This window comes from Drosophila miranda, chromosome XR (assembly GCF_003369915.1).
Source record: "Drosophila miranda strain MSH22 chromosome XR, D.miranda_PacBio2.1, whole genome shotgun sequence".
In the NCBI taxonomy this organism is placed as follows: domain Eukaryota; kingdom Metazoa; phylum Arthropoda; class Insecta; order Diptera; family Drosophilidae; genus Drosophila; species Drosophila miranda.
Genome location: NC_046674.1, coordinates 15712190 through 15734501, shown reverse-complemented (window position 1 = coordinate 15734501; position 22312 = coordinate 15712190). Strand labels below are relative to the sequence as shown.

The window sequence follows — 22312 nt, the reverse complement described above, 5'->3', positions numbered from 1 at the left end:
TTACACTCTACTTGGCATAGATACTACGAAAGAGTATAATCAAAGACTATACAATACCAAGATGTTGCATGAGCGACCAAAAAGCTGTTCTATGGCGGGTCCTAACATTAGGACCCAAAAGGACCCTTTTCGCCTGTACTTCGTCTCTACCGCGACCCCGCTGCCCATCGGTTTCGTCTGTTCGGAAATGCCTTCACCGTCGAAGCGGTGGTCGCGGATCGCCGATGTCTTTGGAGCGGCACAGTGGGACCTTTGGCCGTCTCAACTTGCTAAATTAGTTAGTTAGTCAATAAATATTTGCACACTGAAAAAATGTTAAACTTTGAGTGCTTATATCTCCTAAACTAAAACTATCTTGAAAATTCGATTGGCAAATTCTCTGACCGAAGCCGAGTAGCACTTCGGAGGCGAAGGTAGCGTAAAAGAGAATTGAAGTACTAGCCCCGCGCGCCCGTACCATGAAGCGTCAAACGAAAATTGAAAAAGCATTTGTTCCTCATGCGACATCTTGGTATTGTATAGTCTTTGGTATAATTTAAATGTACTTCCACAAAGCCACAAATGAACTAATCTAATTTATGGATCGAATGATCGTTCGATTGCTGCTTAATTTTTTCGACTGCTTAGCTAAAGACGAACGGAATCCAGTTTACCGATTCCTGTAGTCCCTAGGGTGTTATATTTGTGTTAGCCTAGAGCCAGCTTTGCTTACCCACTAATTGCTACTCATTAATTTATTTTTTTTTTCTATGACTAGAGTATTATATAGAATGGGGCAACAGTTTTGTAAAAAGTGCATAATAAATAACGGAATATTGATTATGGGTATTATATGTGAATGATTTGATGCTGCACAGAAAATGAATCGTGTCTGTAGGACAAGAGATGGATGCATTTGAAGCAGCTGCAATTTATCGTGTGCTTAATTTATATTAGTAATTTATACAATTTACGATACGCAAAAAGGATCCATTATATGCATAAAAAATATATTTAAAAAAGAAAAAAGGTTTATATTAAATATAAGGCCAACAAAGGAAATGAAGATGAATGGCGCGATAATAAGGAAAGGAACGAAGGAGGGAGCATAAATTATAAACTAAACAAAAAATGAACGCATATTTTTAAATAAAGTTTTTTTTTTTATTTCACATTTTGAATATACACATTGATATAAATATATTGTAGCTATATATGTAATGTAGTTATATATACATTAAATTAAAGTTTATTGTAGAATTGTCTTGCAGCATATTCAATGGCACACACACACACACACACAAACACACAGACACATATGGGAAAACCAACCATTTTTTGCGTAGTTAACATTTAAGATTGTAAAGTGAAAAATCCAGGCATACATATTTATATATACAAAACCACCCGCCCCAAAACACACACACACACACCCACACACACACACACACACACAAAATGCAGCTATATATTTGCAAATGCTATATATGCATACATATATACATATATATACAAAATATAAGGCATAAAAATTCATTTACAACTTGATGATAAAACACACACACAAAACATAAATTATTGAAACCTGTAAAAACTAAGTAAACAAAATAAAATTAGTTACATTAGTTACAAAATCCGAGAAAATGTCTTCATTTAACAATTTCCCCTCTTCCCGTTTTGGAGACCCCCCGCAAACACATGCATACTTAGCGTATATAGACTCCATTTTTAGTTTGTCTGTGACACTAGGAATTTTAGAGGAGCAAAAAGATAAATTACCTGTGTGGCACATATCCGACTGAGTGGAGGATGGATTTCTTGTCCGTTTTAGGCAGACTACATTCCCAGTCCGTAAAATAAACGAGTACAAATTGAAGACTATAAGAATCTCTCTTTTCCTGAGTATAGCCTGGTGCTTTAAATAAACTGCAGGTTTTCCATATAACATTTTATATTTGTGCTAAATAGATAACCTAATTGTATAAAGTTTCTTAGCTTAGGGATGTCCTTATTTCACAATGGTTTAAATAATTGAGTACTTTTTAATCAGTGGCTTGGTGATAAAGATACAAAAAATTCATAAAAGGCATTCCGTAAATATAATAATAAATATAGCTAAGTATCAAGCAGATCTAGACCAGACGAGCAGCCGAGCAGGTGGCCGCCGAAGGAGCGCTTTGTGGCTCCGCTGAGCTGCCATTGCCAATATCCACTAGTCCCATGGCCCCACCCGAGGCGCTGGCCAGCACTCGCTTGTAGTTGCTGCTGCATTGGGAGTCTGCTACAGAGCGACCGTCACCCTCGTCGCGACGACATAGTTCTGCCGCAAAGGGTGCCCCCGCGTTGCTCGTGTGTATCTCTAGGCGTCGCTCCAGAATGTCCGCTGTGGTTAGCTCGCTGGCCTGGACCATACTGCTGGCGGGGACATTGCTCAGCCAGGGCTTGAGACTGCTCTTCTTTTGAATGGTGGCAGCCTTGCAGCGGCAGATAACATCCGCATGCTCACCGCAAATGGGGCAGGTGGCGCGGTCCGCGGCGGTAATGGCGCCGGATGTGCCTTCCACCTCGTTGCTTCCACCCACCACAGTGGGCATGGTGGCTCCCGAAGAGCTGCCGCTCAACTCCAGCTCGTTGACCGCGTCCACTAGGGTTTTCAGGCCGGCGGAGGACTGCTGACAGCCCTCGCCCATGCCGTTACCCTCCTGTTCCTCGTAGTTGGGGCTGAGCAGCAGCTTGGAGAGCGGTGGGGCCAGTCCCAGGCCCAGATTGCGCTCATGATACAGCTCTGAGATACTGGGTGTCAGCTCGCGGTTTATGTGACGCATCATGCTCTCCTGCAGGCACTTGGAGCTCGTCTTGGCCGCAGTGGGACTCTCCTCCGGCTTGGGCTCGCTCAACAACAGGTCGGTGTCTGTTTGGGAGAAGTACAGGCTCGCTGGATTGAATACCACACTGGAGACCTCTTCCTCCTCGGGCAGGGCCAGCGGTTTTCTGGTGGCCGCTGCTCCAGCTCCTATGGGATTGCCTCCCGGAGCACTCAGCTCCGTCCGCACACTCAGCCTGTCCATAAACAGAGCATGCTCCTTGTTGACCCGCGCTGCCAGTGAACTCTGGGCACTTCCCAGCTTGATTTTGGGCTTGCTGCGTCCCCCGATGCCCACACCCAAATTGTGATAGGCTGGCGGCCGTGGCGGGGGCAAAGGTGGCTGCTGTTGGGGCATTGCCACACCGGCTCCGCGTCGCAGCACCGTCGCATGTCCGGATCCCTCCCAGTCTGTGGTGCTGCTGGCCGAGCTGGAGCTATCCGGTCGTCTGTTGTTCACGCTGCTTCCGACCATTCCGGCGGATGCTGAATTCGCCACAGTTGTGGGCTGGGAATAGAGACTCCTGATGCGTGTCTGGTGGGCGAGGGCCAGAGTCAGGCTGGGATCTGTGACAGGAGGACTGGGGGTAAAGGCGGCATCGCTCTCGCCGCCACCGCCTGGCCGTGACACCCTCACAGGGGCACGCATACTGGCATAGCCGAGGCGCGGATTGGCAAATCCAAGGCCCGGTTGTGTGGCATAGCCATCGGACAGCGAATGCTCGCTGTCGGTGGTGTTGGCCAGGCTGGAGTCCAAGCCACCTCCAATCCCTCCACCTCCTGGTCCTACAGTCACCTCTGTGCGTCCGCCATCTGGTTCCCCGCGACGCCGCACATACGAGATGAAGGCGCTGCGCGGATGCAATGGCAGCGGAGCTTTCCCAGAGCTCACGGAGGGAGTGCTGCTGGCCGTGGGCTGGACAGGTGTGATGGCATCCATCTCCGTCTCGGCCAGCGACTCGCAGCTGCTGCTCTGCGCCGATTCCAAGTCCATGCCCATGCCTAGGTTCTTGGGTGCCTCTCGAGTGTCTGGAGGGGTATATATACATATAGCTTAATAAGAGGATTACTCCAAGCAAAAACTCATCTTAGTACTCACCAAACAAGGCAAGAAGTGCCTGAAGGACGAATTGGCAGTGACGACGATTGGCCTGCTTGCCCGTCCGGAGGATCACCTGATCAGCCCCCACCTCGGTCAGATCAAAGCCCACGGAGGCGAGCAGTTCATGGCATCCTGCCACGCGCCACAGGCGCACACTCAACGGCATCTCAATGCAGCAGGTTTCCTCCTGCTTGATGGCACCCACAGCTGCTGCTGTACTGGTGACGGCGGCCGGGGGAAACTGGGCCAGAATGTTCCGGATCACGGCAATGATGTCGTCCGCATGCTCGGCACTGTTTACGTGGACCAGCTTGGCCAGCGCCTGAAGCGTAGCCGGCGTCAGGGCCAGCAGGGCTTGAAGACTGGCCGAGCACTGCGAGAGCCGCTCCTCGGGATCTGCCTGCGGGAAGAACACGCTCGAGGGGATGCCATTGGCAGCGGGCTCGAAGCGAAATCCGACAGCCATCAGCAGATCCTTCCAGCCGGCCACGGGACCCGCCTTGTTCTCAATGCTCTGCTGCGTCGTGTACATGGCATTCTTCTGGCCGCGATGGATCCGCTGCAGACTCTTCTCCACCAGATGCAGGCACACCCGCAAGGCGTCCCGACACCTCTCTGGCGTGCGCAGAAGCTCGCAGAGGGCATGGCCCAGCGCCACCTTATTGGACAGCCGCACATTGCTGCCGACCAGCAGGAATCCCGCCCAGTTGGCCGGATGGGCAAAGTGTTTCGTGTGCTGCACCGTCTGCATGGCCTCTGCCAGGGCGCTGCAAAGGAGAGAGGATTCCATTAAATATGAAGAGTGATAAATCGTAGCAGGAGCTTACCGTGCAGCTCGTGCTCCCTGCAACAGAGCCGAGTAGAAGGCACGCAACAGGATCTTGGCTGCCGTCTCCGGGACGGGCCATAGAGAAATAAGCACGGCTCCGGCACCAGCCATCAGCCAGCCGCCGGCCAAATGGGCCACTCCGGCCCCCGTGATGGGCTCCACGGAGTGGTAAGAGCTGAGCACCACCAGACGGGCGCTAAGGCGCAGCTGCCGCAGTTCTCCGGCGGCCAAAGTGAAGTCCGAGAGTTGGGGCTCGTGCGGCTCCTTCTGCTGCTGCTGTTCGGCGGTGACCACGTCCCCGGGACTGAGCACCACGGCGCCAAGCTGCCAGCTTATATTGGCTGCAAAGTGTATGCATTCGGCGGAGGGAAGCTCTGCCAGGACGGACTCCTTGGTGGCATTTGAGCCGGCCAAAGCGTTGGCCTGCAGCATGTCCGCTACCATGGCGGCCTCTTGTAGGGCTGCCGGCGACTCGGCGCCTGCCCAGCCCCAGCGTTCCGCCAGACTGCCGGGTACACGAGGACCTCCCACCACCAAAGCCTTGGGAGGACGAGCCCGATCCCGCCGCACCTTGGGTCGGCTGCGCAGCGCCTGCAGGGAGGGAGCCGTAAGAATGGCACAGCGTTCCGACAGGTATTCCCCGTCCTCCCCGGCCGCCCTCAGGATGGCGAAGGGCACCAGATACAGGGAGCTGTCCAGCACGAGGATGAGCTCACGCCTGCCCTGTCGCGAGAGATTGGCCGAGGGCAGGAGGTCGTCGAAGGGAGCCAGCAGCAGGTTGTAGAGGGTGTGCAGGCAGGAGGGTCCCCGCCAGGCGGGCACAGGCGGCGCCCGACGGGAACTGCGGCTGCCCACGGAACGCGTGGAGCCCTGCAGACTGGCCACCGAGCCTCCAACGGAGCCCAGGGAGAACAGGGAGCTCAGGGAATAATTGGAAGAGTTGAGCAGCTGATTCCTGCTGACCATGCGCAGGAAGCCGCCTCCTCCGGCTCCTGCTCCGGGCAGATCCTCCAGCAGCTGCTCCGTGCTAGCCCGCCAGCCGCTGCCGTCGCCTTCGTGCAGCAGGCTCTGAGAGTTGACGCCCAGGTTATCCCGCACCATGTTCACATATCGCTCGAGCAGTCCATCGCCCTGCGGCTGCTCCCTCTCCTCCTCCTCCATTTCAAGCTCCTCCTCCTCCTCCTCGCTGAGGGACAATGGCAGCTGCAGAGTCTGGGCATCGATGCGGGCCGCATGGAAGCGCACAATCCCCGTCTGGGGATGCAGCAGCCAGGCAAACAGCTGCTCCCCGGCCAGACTGTAGTACAGCACCGGCATCCGTCCGCGATTCACCGTCTCCTGGATGGCCTCGCTGTTCGCCAGCGGCGCCTTGTTGCTCTCATTGCCCACGGCATCTGCTCCGCCGCGAGCCTTGCACCGCTCGGCGGCCACCAGGGCCTCCTCGTTGCGCTGCAGGGCCACCAGCAGCTGCTGCAGCAGATGGTAGCAGTTCGTCTGCAGATCGTAGAGGGCCAGACGCGTCTCCGGACTGCGTTGCTCGTGACGCACGGCCTCCAGCAGCTGGGCGGCGGTCTCCAGTTGAAGGCGAGCCCCCTCGGCATCGCCAGAGGAGCGAAGGGCAAGACCTGGGGAAAGAAATTTCAATGATTATTAACTATTGAATGATGTTATGCTAGTGCGCCTAATTGTGGCCTTATACTCTTTCTCTGTTTTTCTCTTGCCACCAACGAATTACCATCTCGCTCACTCCGGCGTGGGGCACACACTGCACGAGAAAGAGTGCGAGAAATAGAGCGAGTGCGTGGGCGCGTGGTAGCGGAACAAACAGAAGTCAAACAGGACGGACAGACGGACTCGGCTATTGATGGGGATCAAGAATATATATGTATATTCCTTCTGGCTGTTGCATGCATCAACACGAATCTAAGTCTAGACTTATTGTTAGGCTCCTACTGAACAAATAAAAGCAAAGCAATTGCCACCAGCCCAGCTCACCCAATTGATGTCTTATCTTGGCCTCCTCCTCCGACTTGCCGATGGACTGGGCGCTCGTCAGTCCCTGCCGCAGATACTCCACGGCCTGTGGGTGCTGCTCCAGCTGATGATGGACGCGTCCAAGGGCCAGGCAGGCCGTCGCCTTGCCGAGACGATCCGCGCTGAGCTCCAGCTGCCGGTCGTAGCACTTGAGGGCCTCCGCCTGCTGGCCGAGGGACTCGTGCACGGCCCCCAGATTGCTGAGTGCCCGAGCCTGCAGCGAGGGAGCCGCCAGATCCGTGCATATCTGCAGATCCTGTCGGTGCAGCTCGAGGGCCTCCGAGTGCTGGCCCATCCGCTGCTGCACCTGGCCCAGGGCGCACATGGCATCCGACTCGAGGGCGCGATCCTGCAGCCCCTGCGCCAGTTCCCGCTGATGTTCGAGACAGTTCAGGGCCTGCGTGTGATTCCCCAAAGCGGCATGGACATGCCCCAGATCCCCGTAGGCCAGAGCCTTGATCTCGGCGCTGTGCAGCTCGTGGGCCACCACCAGACGCTTCTCCAAGCAGACCAAAGCCGCCGGCAGCTGTCCAAGCGAGCGTCTGGCCTGTCCCAATCCCCGATAGGCACGCTCCTGATCCCGGTGACTGGCCAGCCCCAACGCCAGTTGCAGCTGGCGCTCGTGGCACTTGAGTGCCTCCTCGTAGTCCCCGAGGGCCGCATAGCAGTCTCCCAGATGACCAAGAGCACGTGCACGATCCGCCTGAGTGGATGGCAACGAGACCCGCTCCAGAGTCCCCAACTGCGCCTCCAGGCATCCAATGGCCGCCTCGTAGTGGGCCATATTGAGGCGCGCTATTCCCAGATTCCCATGGGCCTGTGCCTCCACAGCAGCATCCCGCTGCTCCTGCGCCCGCTCCAGCTGCTCCTGGTAGCACTTGACGGCATTCGTCCAGCTGCAGAGGGCCATGTGGACGGCCCCCAGGTGCCCATGGGCGCGACACTCTCCCGCCAGGTCGCACAGCTCCTGGCGCAGTGTCAGCTCCTGTGTGTGATGTCCCAGTGCCTTGTCCCAGCGCCGCATCAGACGATGGGCCAGTCCGAGCGCTCCACAGGCAGCAGCCTCCATCGAACGGTCGCCCGCTGCCCGGGCCAGTGCCAGCTGCCGTTGATACAGTTTGATAGCCTCTTCGTGGGAGCCAGTGCGTATGAGGATGTCCCCGATGTTGCCCAGTGCCCGGAATTTCGCTGGCAGCTGGTTGGTGGCATGTGCCACGGCCAGGAACAGTTGCTGGCACTCGAGTGCGGCGGCAGTGTGTCCCAGCGCCAGATGCGCCAGCCCCAGATTGCAGTAGGCCCTGCCCATGTTCGGACGATGCTGGGCGTCCTTGGCGAGGGCCAGGTCCTGGTCGTAGTAGCGCACCGCTGCCCGATAGTTGCCCAGCGAGAAGTGCGCGTATCCCAGCAGATGACAAGCCTTGCCTTCAGCGGTCACGTCCCCCAGCTCCTGGGCGAGCATCAGGTAGCTCTCGTAGTGGGGCACCGCCTCCTCGTACTCCTGCCGCCCGCTGAGGCAGTTACCGAGATTCAGCAGAGCACAGGCCTCCCCGGCCGTGTCCTTGAGGGACCTGGCCGTCGAAAGGTGCGCCCGGTAGTGGGTGAGCGCTGCATCATGGGCGCCCAGTGCCTGGTAGGCCACTGCCAGATTTCCATGCGTGGCCGCCTCTGCGCTGCGATCATGCACCGCCTGATTGATGGCCAGCTCCTGCTTGTGGTACTTCACCGCCGCCTCGTAGGATCCGGCCATGTGGGCCATGCGCGCCATATTCCCGTACGCCCTGCCCATGCCCGTGCGATCGCCCAGCGAGCGGGCTATCCCCAGATGGGCCTGGTGCAGCTTCAGTGCCGCATCGTGGGATCCCAGCAGCTGATAGACGATGCCCAGATTCGAGCAGGCTCTGCCCTCGCCCAGCTTGTCCCTGGCGGCCAGGGCCATCGCCAGCTGCCGTTCGTGCCAGCGTTTCGAGGCATTTGCATCGCCGGCGCAGCGTGCCGCATGCCCCAAGCCCGCATAGGCGGCCGCCTCCATAGAACGGTCTCCCAGGGCCTGGGCAATCCTCAGCACTTGCTCGTGGCAGGCGGCAGCCTGCGTGAACTGTCGCCGCTGGTGATGCGCGGAGCCGAGATTCGAGTACGCTCGCGCCTCCTCCACCTGGTCGTGCAGCTTGCGGGCCAGCCGCAGGTGCTGCGTGTGGCAGTCGAGGGCCGCCTCGCACTCGCTAAGCGCCAGATAGACGGCGCCCACGTTGCCGATCTCGCGGGCTTCCTGGAGACGATCCCCCAGCTGCTTGAACAGCTGCACGCACTGCTTGTGGGAGGCCAAGGCGTTGGGGAAGTCCCCGCTGGCCGTGTACACGTGTCCCAGCGACGTGAGGGCCGAGGCTGCCGCCTGCGTGTCCTTGCACTTCATGGCCAGCACCAGTTGATAGCGATGCGCCGTCAGAGCCTCCTTGTAGGCCCCCTGGCTAAAGTAGGCGGAACCGAGGTTCCCGTGCGCCCGGCACTCGCCCGCCGTGTCGCCCAGGGACTTGGCCACCGCCAGATCCTGCTGCATGTAGCCAATGGCCTGATCCAGCTGATTCAAGGCCCAGTGGGCGGAGCTCAGGGCACTGAAGACGGATCCCCGCAGCTTCAGCGAGCAGCTGCCGATCCGGAGAGCCGCCTCCAGCACGGCCACCGCTGCCTGGTACTGTGCGGCCTGCAGCAGCTCCTGCCCCACCACCGAACTGACCACAAACGGCGACTCCTGCAGCTGCATCGTCCTCAGTTGCTGCAGCGTCGGGTCCAGGGCTGTCCGCAGGGGACTCTTCAACGAAGCCTCCACCAATCCGCCCATCAGCTGCTTGTTCGTGGGCTCCTGGGCCAGGCCCGAGGCAAAGGATGCCAGTGCCTCGCCGTAGCGTCCCAAGCACTGCAGAGCCACGCCCTGGCGGAAGTACGCCTTCGGCCATTTGGGGCACAGCTCTCGCGCTTGCGTGGCATCTTGAAGGGCAGCCGCAAACTGTCCCTGCTTGAGCAGCGCCGCCGAACGGTTGCTGTAGAGGATGTGGTTGCCGGGGTCCAGCTGCAGGGCGTCCGTGTAGAGCAGCACCGCGGTGGCAAAGTCTCCGTTCTGGCAGGCGGCATTCGATTGGCGCACCTTCTCCAGGAAGAGGGCGCGGTTCGCGGCAGGCAGCTCCGGATTACATTCCGGTTCGTTCTGGAGGAGACAAAATCAGAGAGAGAGAGAGAGAGAGAGAGAGGTTTAAGGATGAGCGGTGGATCAGAGTTAGCATTGATTATGGCCAAATTGCTGGCTTGAGCATTCCCTGCCGACTGCGACTGCGACTGCCTCTAAGTAGAGCAATAAACACAACTGTACAGAGGAGATGGAGGAGAGCAAGGATCGGGGGCAGACTCGAGGATGATTGCACACATCTGCCGCAGTCATTGGAATGCTGAACAGTGGGTCAAAAGTGGTATGTACTGGAGTCAAATTCGTTAATCGATGAAAGAAATGAAAAAGTGTTGCCAAAAAAATAACCAAAACCAAACCAACCAAAAAGACAAAAAAAAAAATAAACATGAATTTTGTTTTTAAATTAATTAACTAATTAAAAATGTCTAAAATGTTGTTCTGTTTTCCTTCCTCCAAAACAGCTCTCATGGTAGAAAGGTATTTCTGCCCAAGGATCCATATGTACATATCTCCCATATCCTTGAACCCTGCCCCACTGTGCGGTCGTCAGTGGGTTGTAATTATGTTAAATGCCGACGCACCAGCCTCGGCTCCAACTGCGGCTCCAAGCCTTAGTGCCCTCTCGCGGTGGTGGTGCTCAGGTATGCGGCCACCGAGTCACGTTTCCCGGCCAACTGCTGTTCGCTCCCAGCTCCCGATCCTGTTCGCGCCCCCCGCTCTGCCTGCCACCCGCCGCCGCTCATCAAATGCGGAAGCAATTCCACGAATTCGTGGCCCAAGAACTGAGCCACGACTGGCAGCAGCAGTTGGTCTGGGGAGGGCGGGCGCAGGCGCAGGGACAGGGGCAGCAGTCGAATCAGTAGCAGCGCGCATAGGAAAAAGTGTCGGAGTGCTAGAGTTGAGGCCCATTTTTGGCATAAGCCACCAAAGGCTGTGGTCACGGCCACGGCCACGGCCACGGCCTGGATGAGACCAAGACAAGACGAGACCGTGACAACGACGTAGAATTTTTTACATATTTTTTGAAGCAATTAAATGCAATGAGTATGCAAATGCATTAGCCCGATACGAGACGAGGCCATGGCCAGGTCCCGCTGTGGCTTCCTAGAAAACGTGCCCGACAAGTGTCGATGTGGATGCCCCATGCCCCATGCCCCATGCCCCATGCCCCGGTCCGTCGGTGCCGCGCCTGTCGCTGGCGGGGCGTGAGCTACGGATAACGTGCTTAGATTGGCCTTCTGGACGCTCTCGACCGCTGCACGGTCTCCGCCAGGCGTATAAATCAGGCAACAACAAAGTATCTGACAGATGCAGAACGTAATTTTCGTTTTATGCAGCTTATAAGAGCCAGCCAAGTCTTCAGCTCAGAGCTCCGGCGATAAGCCACAAATGAAGAGGGCGTTACCACAAAAGAGCCCCAAAACTCTCCTTCTTTGCGAAATGTAGAAGATCGTTCCCCCTGCAGATCCATGCGTTGGCGGTGCTGGAAGGCCAGGCAGTGATCTCGGGGAGAAGATTGTGGTGGTCAAAGTCAAAGTCAAAGTCAAATAAACACGCACAGAACATGCCCTCGAAACGGCGGAAGGGAGCGCCGCCGCTCTCTCTCTCTCTCTCTCTCTCTCTGCCTCTGCATGGACCAGCATTCTCTAGAGTATTAGCTGATTTTATCATTTCCCCGACGAAAATAATAATAATATTAATAGCAGGCAGATCCGAGAGGCACATAGAATGAAAGGTATACCAAATGCGATCCAGAATCAGCCAGAGCACAGCTTAGGCAGCGACCGGATAAGCTTTTGGGATAAGCTCCCTTCAAACTGTGGGAATGAATTCCGACTGGGTCTTCCCCTTCCTTCCCTTCCCTTCATTTTTCTCTTTTCCTCTTTTAATCAGCAGTTTACTGTTTACAGTGCAGGCTGTGAAGCTTTCCAAAATCCCAGAGTTGCCTTTCTATTCGTTTAAATTCCACATGGTGTGCGCGACTTATGGCATGGCAGGCGGCTTTTATCCATTTTCATGGATAACTTTGAAAACTTTGATGCGTCTCTGTACAGTTATCTTCCTGAAACCCTATACCGAAGAGGGATCGAATCTACTCGATGTTAATCCCTTTGGCCCTTCAGATATCAAATCAATATCCCTGTACATAATACCATCGTCCAGAAAGTGTATCCACAACAACGGCTTCTATGTACTACCTTTCCTTCGCGCTTTTTTGCCCTTTAGCTTCGCCTTCGCGTTCCTCGTGCCATGCTGTATGTCAATTTAGGAATTGGCGCCCAAATGGCACATAGAGAAGTCATGTAAAATGATACGCTTGCTATCTCGCTTCAACAATTCCAGCTAAATTGGAAGCAGCATCCACGGCAGGCAGCAGCAGCATCCAACAGCAGTTTAGAAAATAGTCAAAGACGGACAAGAATTTTATGCAATGAGAAAGGGAGAAAAAGAGGAGGCAGCCAGCGACAGAGAGAGAGAGAGAGAGAGAGGGAGACAGAGATAGAGGGGCAATGGGAAGTGAGTCCAAAGAGGTATTCAGGAATGTAAGAGAAAAACCTGCGATTCGAGAACTGGTCGCTGTTTGTCGGTTGGCAGTTGTCCGCCCAACAGGCAAGAGCTAAAAAAAAAAATAATAAAAAAAAAGAAGAAAGAACGCCACAAAAAAGTGGCACCCATAGATGCATTCGGGCAGCAGTTGGGTTTCGCTTCGCTTCGAGTGGTTGTTGCCTGGAACCAAATGGAAGTTCATCTCCTCTCTGTGTTTGTCTCTATCTGTGTGTGTGTGTGTCTGTGTGTGAGCGAGTAAGAGAGTGTGCCTGTGAGGCCCCCGAGGCTGGTCACTGGGCACTGGGGACTGGGGACTGGACCCCGGACCATCGATAAAGTCCGCCGCATTGGAATGCGAACAATTTCACGATTGCTTGTGGCGCACATTGGCATGTTTTGCGCTCAACTTGAGAATTTTGTTGCAATTTAACGCGTAATAAAATAATTAGCTGCGGGCTCTTCCTCTTAGGCCCTCTTCCGCCCACTCTCCGCTCCTGATATTCCTCTCTCTTCAGCTCGCTTTGACGATTTTTGATACGCTGTGCTTAGGCGACGGCGAATGAGAGCTTTTCAGGCACATCCCGTTGGAAGGAGCGCATGTAAGTGAGAGCAAGGGTGACCTTGATTCGGAGTAAGCTCTTGAAAAAGAGAGCATTAATTGACAATTCAGTTTCCAGCACGAATCTAATTAAGAGCATCCCTCTTCTGCTGCTCTTCTACATGCGATGTTCATGAGCGTAGGCCACAGGGGTGGACGTGGACGTGGACGTGGACCTAATCCTGACTAATCTCTTCAAAAGATGCATCAAATTAAGCCGGATATTTATGCAGCTTTTTCCCCTTTGTCTGCCGTGTCTGCCTACGTTACTGAACAGCAAGTATTGTGCCTTTGTTGGTTAACCCCTCAAACATGAGCTTTAATCGAATTAAGTTCCCCCTTCGCTGCGCTCCTCCCAGTTTATGCTTAAGCATTTCCTATCGTCCGTCTAGCTGCCAAAGGGACACTCCACTCGAAATGCGGACACAGACACGGACGTCAGTCAGGGAGGAGACTGCCAGCCGGCAGGGAAGGGGGGGTGGCTTCCAGGGATCTGTCTTTGAGACATGCGCCTGAAACTTATCCAACATCGTTGACGTTGTCGTCTGTTCAGCCTTTTCTGCTTGTTCTTGTTGTTGGGGTTTTGTTTTTTTGTCCCTGACATGACAGCGCGGAATATGATGAAAGGGCCAGAGTCAGAGTCAGGGTCAGGACTGGGGCTGTACTGGGGCTATGCTGGGGCTATACTGGGGCTATGCTGGGGGTTAGTGCAAGTCAAAAATGTCTTACGTTTTGGCATTCTTTGATACCCTCACAAAAGGTACAATTCTATTTACGAAATCAGCTCAGTGTAAATACATCTATATATAATTTGAATTTCAACATAATGGAATGGAAGGACAGCTCTATATGGCATCCAATCCATCCAATCGGCAAGGGTATCTAAAGCTTCTTCATGTGATACTCGTGATTCGTTTACTCCCTCTCTCTCTCTCTCTCTCTGTGCTGCTCTGCTTTGCTTGGCTTTTGTTTAATTTTGGCTGCTCGTTTTTGCTTCTTTTTTTGTTGTTGTTTGTTGTTGTTTTTGTTGCTTGTAGCTAAGCCCTTTTGTAGTCTTGCCGCTGCTGTTGAGTTAATCAGCATTGAAATCATTTTGCCATCATTTTGATTATTGCCTGATTGTTTCTGCTTTCCTGTTTTCTGTTTTCTGTTTTCTGTTTTCTGTTTTGTCTGTGGGACTTCTTTTCTTTTTGAACTTTTCTGCCTCTTGAGGTTAAATTTGGAGAGCAGAGCGGCGTAATGCCTGATTAAGTTTTATATTGTACATAATATGTACCTGCATATGGATGTACATATATTTGAAGGCCATAAATAATTGTCATGGTGTTTGAACTGCAAACTGGAAACATGTATGTACATATGTACATGGCCAAAACATGTTTGTGCGTGTCGGGCGACAGAGAGAGAAAGGGGTATACTCTGCACAGGGAGTACGGTTTCCAGCTGCTGCCGAATGCCAAATAATGATGGGTATTTTGATACCCTTTTCCACTTACCTCGGAGAAATCCCGCTGCGACATCTTATTTAAAAGCTGTTCGCCAGCGACGGCAATTTTGGCATTGTTCTCGCTATTACTATTGGCATGATGATTATTTGCATTAAAATTTAATGGCAAATTTATAAGATTCTCATAATTCGTCATTTGTATGCCACAAGAAGTAGAATCATACCATCAAAAAGCGCCTTCGTTCTGCAACAAAAGAAAAGAACAGAACAGAACAGAGGAGATTATGTTTATGTTTAGACGGCGAGAGGGTGAGACGGTGAGACGGTGAGAGGGAGAGTGAGGTGGTAGAGAGAGAGAATGATGGCGGGAATGTAAAAGCAAAAACAAAAGCTTCCAGCCGGAGAGGAGGAGAGGAGAAGACTGACAATGGGGGCTTTCAAATGCCAATGCGAATTCTAGGGAAAAAAAACACTGAGAGAAAAAAGACAAGGCATTCCATATCTTCGGCATTCATTCGGTAAATATTTAGGCTCCGACTTGTGTCTCTAAAAGAATAATCTGTGTGAAATATCAGTGAAATATTTAGCAAAATAACTTCAAAAGTTATCGCCTCTGTAAAGATGTACAAAGAAAAATGATCTAGTAAAATATCACACATGGGAAAGCCATAGATTTGTATCTATTGGGCCTTAAAATATCCACAAAACTCTGACGTTTCGGATTGTATTGTTGTTGTTTTTTTTTTCAGTGAAGGGACGAACGCCGACAACGACGCCTCTTATGCAAATATTGGCCCGATCCTCAGTCGCAGTCACATAAACTTGACAATTGAATGTGGCCATAAATTTGTGGGGCCCGCAGACGTCTCGTCTCTCCCCAGTGACGTCTCGCCTGCCCACCACAGCCCTGTTCCCGGGTAGCACTTTTCGCACAGTGGCCTGAGCTCAGTGGGAATTCTGTTTGGCGAGACCAGATGATTCTGATTGCGCCATTCACTTGCCAGCGGCGCCTGGCTATCATCGCCATCGTTGGTCTGGGATGGGCTCGGCCACGCCCCGACTCCCGACTCCCGCCCAGATGGACTTGTTATCATTTAATTGAGTTTGCGGTAGCTGCAAAACTCTTCTTAGAGAAAGTTCGCATCAGAAAACATTAACAGGCAGAGTTACCGCAACAAGCAGCAAATCGTAATTAAAAAACCCAAATTGGCCAAATCAATTAAATCTCTTCTTATAGCGGAAATTGGTAACATCTGAGAGAGCCCGAGCCCGAGCCTGAGCCCAGACCGACCCCGACCCCGACCCCGACCCAAACCAAACCGTTGTTGTTGTTATTGCTGTTGTTCTTGCATAGAAATTGCTTTTGTGTGGCATTCGTGTGTCTTTTAATAGATTTCCAAGGGGTATTCGCTGCGTTGCGGCTAGAAGCCATATGTATGTACGTGTACGTATGCTGGAGGCCTTAATTGAAATGTTATGCCGCGCAATGACAAAAGACTTGAGTGACAGACGGGTTAACCGCAAACGCCATTGCTCCATGGACTCTCTCCTCAATGATTTCAATGATTCTAATAAAGTTCCATTGGTTCCACTGACTCATTGGATGCGCTGGCAGTGCACTCTCTCTCGAACACAACAGCAATGGCATGCTAATGAGAGAACAAATTGGTTACACAGGCCCATACGATAAAAGATAGCATAGCGGACGGGAACAGGTCCAAAGGCACTCAATCTACATAAATACATGCATGCATACATATAAAAACTGACTCCCTCTACTCCCGATTCGGGGGAAATGTGTCTTAGGCGCTTGGAATTCTAATGAGGAAACGATACAGAGAACAGTAAAAATACTGCTACTGATGCAACTTCTCTTCTCTTCTGTTTCGCTCATAGGATATTTAACTGTTTCTGGCTTCTAAAAGATCTAGAGCCACGACTGTACTTCTATTTAGAACATTATTGCTCTGCTTTGCACTGCTTGCCCATTGGAATCTGATCCGTTTCAATTTTATTGAGTGGAAGAAACACTGGAACGGCATTGAACATTCCAATTGGAATTTGTTGGCGGCATTTATGATCACTTCTGTGATATTTTTATGATCCGTTTCGATGCACTCAATGCCGCGGCAATTTCCAAATCAATGAGCATAAAAAAAATTCATAAACCGTAATGCATTCCCGCTCACCGCTCACCTCTCCGTCTCCCTCTCCCTCTCCCTCTCTGCGAGGCTCTCTCTGTCTTTTATAGATCGCTGCTGTCATAAAACGCTTATCAATTGCCTTGCCGCCTGTGTGGCGGCATTTTTAACAGTTTGCTTTTATTACTTTTATTGGTTATGTTTTCTTTCTTTCGCCTTTTCCCTCTGCTCCGTCTACTCTTTTGCACTTTTTGCACTATTACTCGTATTATTAGTTTCTGTGTCTGGCTGCTTATTGTTGCTGCCTGCTGCTGTTTGGCTTTTAACGATTATGAAGCCCGGTTCCATGGATCCAAATGAGCTAATTTAGATGCCTTGATGGTTTTATAATTGTACTTGTACACCATCGTTTTTATGGCAGCTGTGTTTATGTCTGTCTGTCTCTCTGTTTGTCTGTCTGTCTTCGTGTGTTTGTGTGTGTGTGTGAGCACAGCAGCAGAGGCAATGACAGAAGGCTGAGAAAGATGAGTCGCTTTTTTCCCCATTTCATTGAGTTTTTCTTATCCATTGGGAGTTTGGCACTGATTTAGCCATGGAATGAAGTCATATGGGAAATGATTTGGTTGCTTTACATCAAATCACTTCAAAGATTACAGGTATTTTCTTTAATTTTTTACTTTTGCAAGTTCGTGTCCCAAGTCTTTTGTATTTCTCTGGAATTTTCTTAGAATTAAGTCATATTTTTATGTATTTTATATATTTCTTCCCCCTTTTTTTTTGCAAGTTCGTGCCTTAAGTCTTTTATTTTTCCATATAAAATACCTTCCAAAATTTGCTGGGTTTTTTCCTTCTTTAAAATCTATAAATCTTATAAAATGAAGACAAATTTATGTAAAGTCGGTGCACTTTAGTTTTTAGACGAGTTAATATCCAAACAATCAGGCATGCACCGGCTTTCACTTTCGCAAAAAAAAAAACCCGATTTACTTTTGAAAACGGAAATACGGATACATTTTCCTCGCCGAAATGAAAAGTAAACTGCTTTTTATAAAACAAAACAAAACATAAGTGCAATAGGAAAAAAATCGATGACTTATTGTACAAGGACATGAGAATATGAGACATATCGTTGACAAAAATTGCGAAAACGGGAGCACCTAAAAACGTAAACGGAACCTTTTGGCTGAAACTGCACAACTCCAAAGTAAGTGAAAACCGAAGCCACCAGTAAATATTTTTTACATTTTTGACCTTATAATAACATGTATGTTATACCTTTAGAGCTCTTTAAAATATTTTGTATATATTTTGAGCTAAAATCGCATCTTTTGGAATAGAAAGGAATAGAAGGAATATATTTGGAATTCCTTGGGCCGATCTTTTGTCACTCATTGTAGCTAATGGAACTCTTGCAGTTTAATTCTGCGCAGTCTGGGGACAAGTCAACAACTACCAACAACAACAACACCACACAAGCCAAAACATGAACAAGAACCACTTTGAATTCCTTTTGTCAGGTCATTAGCGCTAACTAAAGTTTGCCTTAAAGTTGGACTCCATTTGAATGGCCACAGTACCCCATGTGGCCCCATCCCCATTCCCATTCCCATTCCCATTCCTAAACCACCCGACACTCCACTGCTCCACTGTCACAATAACAAAGTGTTGCAACATTGTTGCATTCGGGCTACGTTGGCGGTCGTTTAACGAGCACAAAACTCAGCCCTGGGCACCAGCAATGGCAACAGCACAAAGAAGGAGGAAGGACGTGCAACATCAACCAAAAAAAAAAAAAAACACAACAAAACATGACCATCCATGGACCCATCCAGGGACGAGGAGTACACGCTGGTTCTTTATTACAACTTCTATAAATGATTTCCGCTATTAAAATGAAACACTTTTGCATAATTTTTCACTTAGAAAGGACAACAGGCCGCAGAGCCAAAGAGCCACAGACCCACAGATCCGGGAACCAAACAGAGGGGGAAGGGCAGAGAATCATGCAGTAAGAAGAAATTCCTCACGCTTTATAAGGCCCGCCAGGTATGCCCGAAAATTCCACACACCACAAACGCCTACCCAACCACAGACATGTCCATGTCCAGGCTCGGAGACCCTCTGCTCTACCCAGACCAGAGCTCAGTATGTGGGTATCCATCCAGAGACGTTTACTTCGTTCCTCGTCAACGTCTTCTTCGTTCGGGTTTTGATAATGTGCCTCCGCCTCCGCCTTCTCCTCCTTTTCCTTTTCCATCTCCCTCTCCATCACGTAACCTGTTGAAATGTGTGACAAATTGGGCGTAAAAAGGGCCCCCATCCACATCCCCATCACTGCTCCGATCCGCTTTTATTTCTACCACCATAACCCCTGGCCATGCAACGACGTGGGCGTGACAACAGCGATTTTGGTACCGATTTTGTTCAGTCTTTCCTCTTGGGCCAAATTTTGGAGCGCAGCCTCAGTACAAAAATTGAGTCATAAATTTGATGATTATTAAACTGTAAGCCTGAAGTTCATTCCATTCCATTGGGGAGCAGAGCGATGAATAAAGGGTGCTTAAGTACTCATAAATGACACGGAAAATACGCTTTATTTTGTCTATAAAGATTAGGAAAGTTTAGAAGAAAATCAATGAATATAAAGCTCATTTATTGCATACCCAACATATCTTATTTACGGCTTGAAACACTTCCGTCTACGTTTCCCTCAGACAATCCGCTGCTGCTGCTGTGTGGATTTTTCCCAAGGTTTTCCTGCAGTTTTCCTTCTGCCTCCCCCAAACACATTTGCGACTTGTTAACTAACAAATCGGCAACAAAATTAATCACACAAATACGAAATGTGTTGCGTTTTATATGAGGTGTTTCGGTTTTTTGTTGGTTTTTGGCTTTTCATGGCCTTAACAGGGAGCTTGTACAATTTCGTGAAAACTCATTAAAATTGTTTGCTGCTGCTGCTGCTGCTGCTGGTTGGTAAAACATTAAACTATTTCCCAGTAGCCACGAACATGAAAACAGCATGGAATGGAAAAAGGAAACAAGGCGAACGAACGGTTCGGAGAGCGAAGGAGAGGGGCATGGACATGGATGTAGACAAAACGAATAGCAATTTTAATGAAGCCAGAGTTGGAGGCACAGGCACAGGCACTTGTTGTTGTTACTGCTGCTGTTGCTGTTGCTGTTGCTGCTGCTGCTGCTGCTGCTGCTGCTGCTGTAGCTGTTGTGGCAGGCCGCATTGTTGCTGCCTTATAAGCGTGGCATGCATTTGTTGTCCGCAATGCTGCTGCGAGTGGCACGATGTAATTGACATCATTAGACTAAAGCGCAGCGAGACCGAGTCGGAGTCGGAGTCCGAGTCGGGCCAAAAAGGAGCTCTAGAAAGTGGCAGCCATGCTGCAGCAATCACCGTTAGCCGTTACCGTTCTATGGAGAGCGAGAGAGCGAGCGAACGACCCACCGCAGTGTGGTGTGGGGCCCCATTTAGGGTCAAATTATGCAAATTATTAAATGAAAATCAAATCTAATATAATTATTTTTATTGACCTGCAGAGACAGAAGGAACAGCGGGAAGTAGGGGCCCCTTGGGTTTTGAATTTTTAATTCCCATGTCACATAAATTTCTTGCTTAAGCATTTTTGGTCAAGACTTTTGGTTTGGGAACTTTTTTGGGTTCACTTCACCCACCCTACAACTACAACTCACCATGGAATGGAATGCCGCTGCAGACTGGAAAGATTACCTTGTACTTCTCTCTTTCCACTCTCTATCTCTCACCTGCCGTTGGTGTTGTTGTTTCTGTTATTGCTGCTGGTTCTCTGATTTTCTCCTTTTTTCCGTTGTTTTTGCTTGCTGCTTTTCTCTTTCTGCTCTTCTTGTTTCTCGTTTTGTTTTATCACAGACTGGGGAATTATTTTAAAATTAATTTAATTGGTGAAAATATGCGGAATGAAAATGAGTTTCAACAGGGGGGGGGGAGAGAGCTAGAGGGAGAACGAGAGAGCCGAAGAATTTAGAAAAGAAGCTTTTTCTCTTCTTCTGTATGTATGTATGTATTTACTATGTGTATGTTTATATACACTGAGCACATTCTGCACTAAATCATTCCGATCCCGATTAACTGTAAGTCATTTTCCCCACAACAACAAGCCACGAATGCGGCCCTCAATTTGCACTCCCTCTCTATCTCACACACACTCCATAACGCACATACACATTTACGCACGAAAATATTTGTTGCCGTAATCCATTTGCAGTTTTTTGTGTTACATAAAGTTATTAAAGTTATGCAGGCGGCCGTTATGTTGTTTTACATTTGCTTTTGTTGTTCTTTGCATAAATTAAAAAGTCATTTTTATGGCTTTTATGTGTCATTCTGTTTGGAAATTTATGTAGAATAGGGGCTGCTGCTTTTGCGGCTGCACAGCGGCCAACAACAAGAAGCAACAGATGAAGCATAAGAAGAAGAAGAAGACATGGATGGCCAGAGCCGCACTCACACATGCAAACGAAACCCACCAAACACACACACAGCAGTTACACATGCCTGGGTCAAACAAGTCAAGCAACTTTTTTTCATCTTTTTGCTGGAAGCGGCCAATCTTTGGATTGCCTTCCTTTGGTTTTTTCGATGTTGTTGTTGGGTTCCTTGTTTTCTACAACTTCTTGTTGTTGCCTTTGTTATTAGTAGCATTTACTGTGGAATGCACCTAAGCAAGAACGTTTTGGGGAAAATTACGACAACTACAAGAAGTCAGTCTTGGTCATTGAAATCGAAGTCCATGTTGTTTGGCAAAAATGGGGAAAAATGCATGGCCTCGATTGCGCAGACCAAAGAAGAAAGGGAGAAGCACAGAGAGATACAAAGTGCATAAATTCCGAAAACGTCAGCAGATGTCAAAGCTACCTTGCGAAGTTCAAAGGCCGTTGCCGAAGTTTCTCAGCTTTTGTTTTGCATTTCTTTTTCTCAAACTCACTTTACAAATTTGCCACAATTGAAAAAATGGAAGTCGTTTTTCGAAACCGATACCACCGCGTTTGGTTCACTTCACTTCGTTCGGAGCTACGCGTGCGCACGACCTTTCGGTACCGTAATTTCTGTTAGCTGGAGCGGTGCGACCAGTCCGAGCTTAACCCACTTAACCCCCCTTTATTTTAACAGGTAAGAAACTTAGTTAAGCCGCGAAAATAATACTATTTGAAAATTCTTCTTGTAGATAAATCCTATCATTTCTTTTTAATTAAAAAAGCTCTAAGGATATATAATTTTCGTTGAGTGTATTTAAATACCCTCAGGTCGACAATGGGTTAATCGTTCTCTCTCCATGATCAGAAGTCGATATATATATATATCTCGATTTTGATATTCGGCTTAATATTACGAGCTAGCTAGACGCTCAACACTGAACATTTCATTTTATCCGATTGATGAATCAATTTTCTACAATATATGCTAATTTTAAGTACCTTTATTTTATTTTTTTGTTTATAAAATAAGGGTTAAACAAAAAAGGTCCATAAAATGTCCATTTTGGTACATGGTAACTACACCGTAACTACAAATTTGTTACATATGAACTACATATTTATGGAGT

General features: G+C 49.8%; 1 protein-coding gene across 5 annotated transcripts; it reads right to left on the bottom strand.

The window, feature by feature from the left end:
• Positions 1–737: 737 nt before the first annotated feature.
• Positions 738–21827, bottom strand: LOC108152567 (tetratricopeptide repeat protein 28). Of its 5 annotated transcripts, none has more exons than XM_033386695.1 (7): positions 21625–21827; positions 20424–20620; positions 14627–14821; positions 6769–10006; positions 4772–6398; positions 3942–4711; positions 738–3871 (listed from the first exon to the last, which is right to left on the bottom strand). In XM_033386695.1, the coding sequence occupies exons 3-7, from the start codon at positions 14771–14773 to the stop codon at positions 2112–2114; spliced, it is 7542 nt and encodes a 2513-aa protein (XP_033242586.1). In that variant the 5' UTR covers positions 14774–14821; positions 20424–20620; positions 21625–21827; the 3' UTR covers positions 738–2111. The 5 variants fall into 5 exon arrangements, with proteins under 5 accessions (XP_033242586.1, XP_033242585.1, XP_033242587.1 ...); XM_033386694.1 differs by having other exon boundaries at positions 21695–21827; XM_033386696.1 differs by having other exon boundaries at positions 20496–20620; positions 21695–21827.
• Positions 21828–22312: the final 485 nt, after the last annotated feature.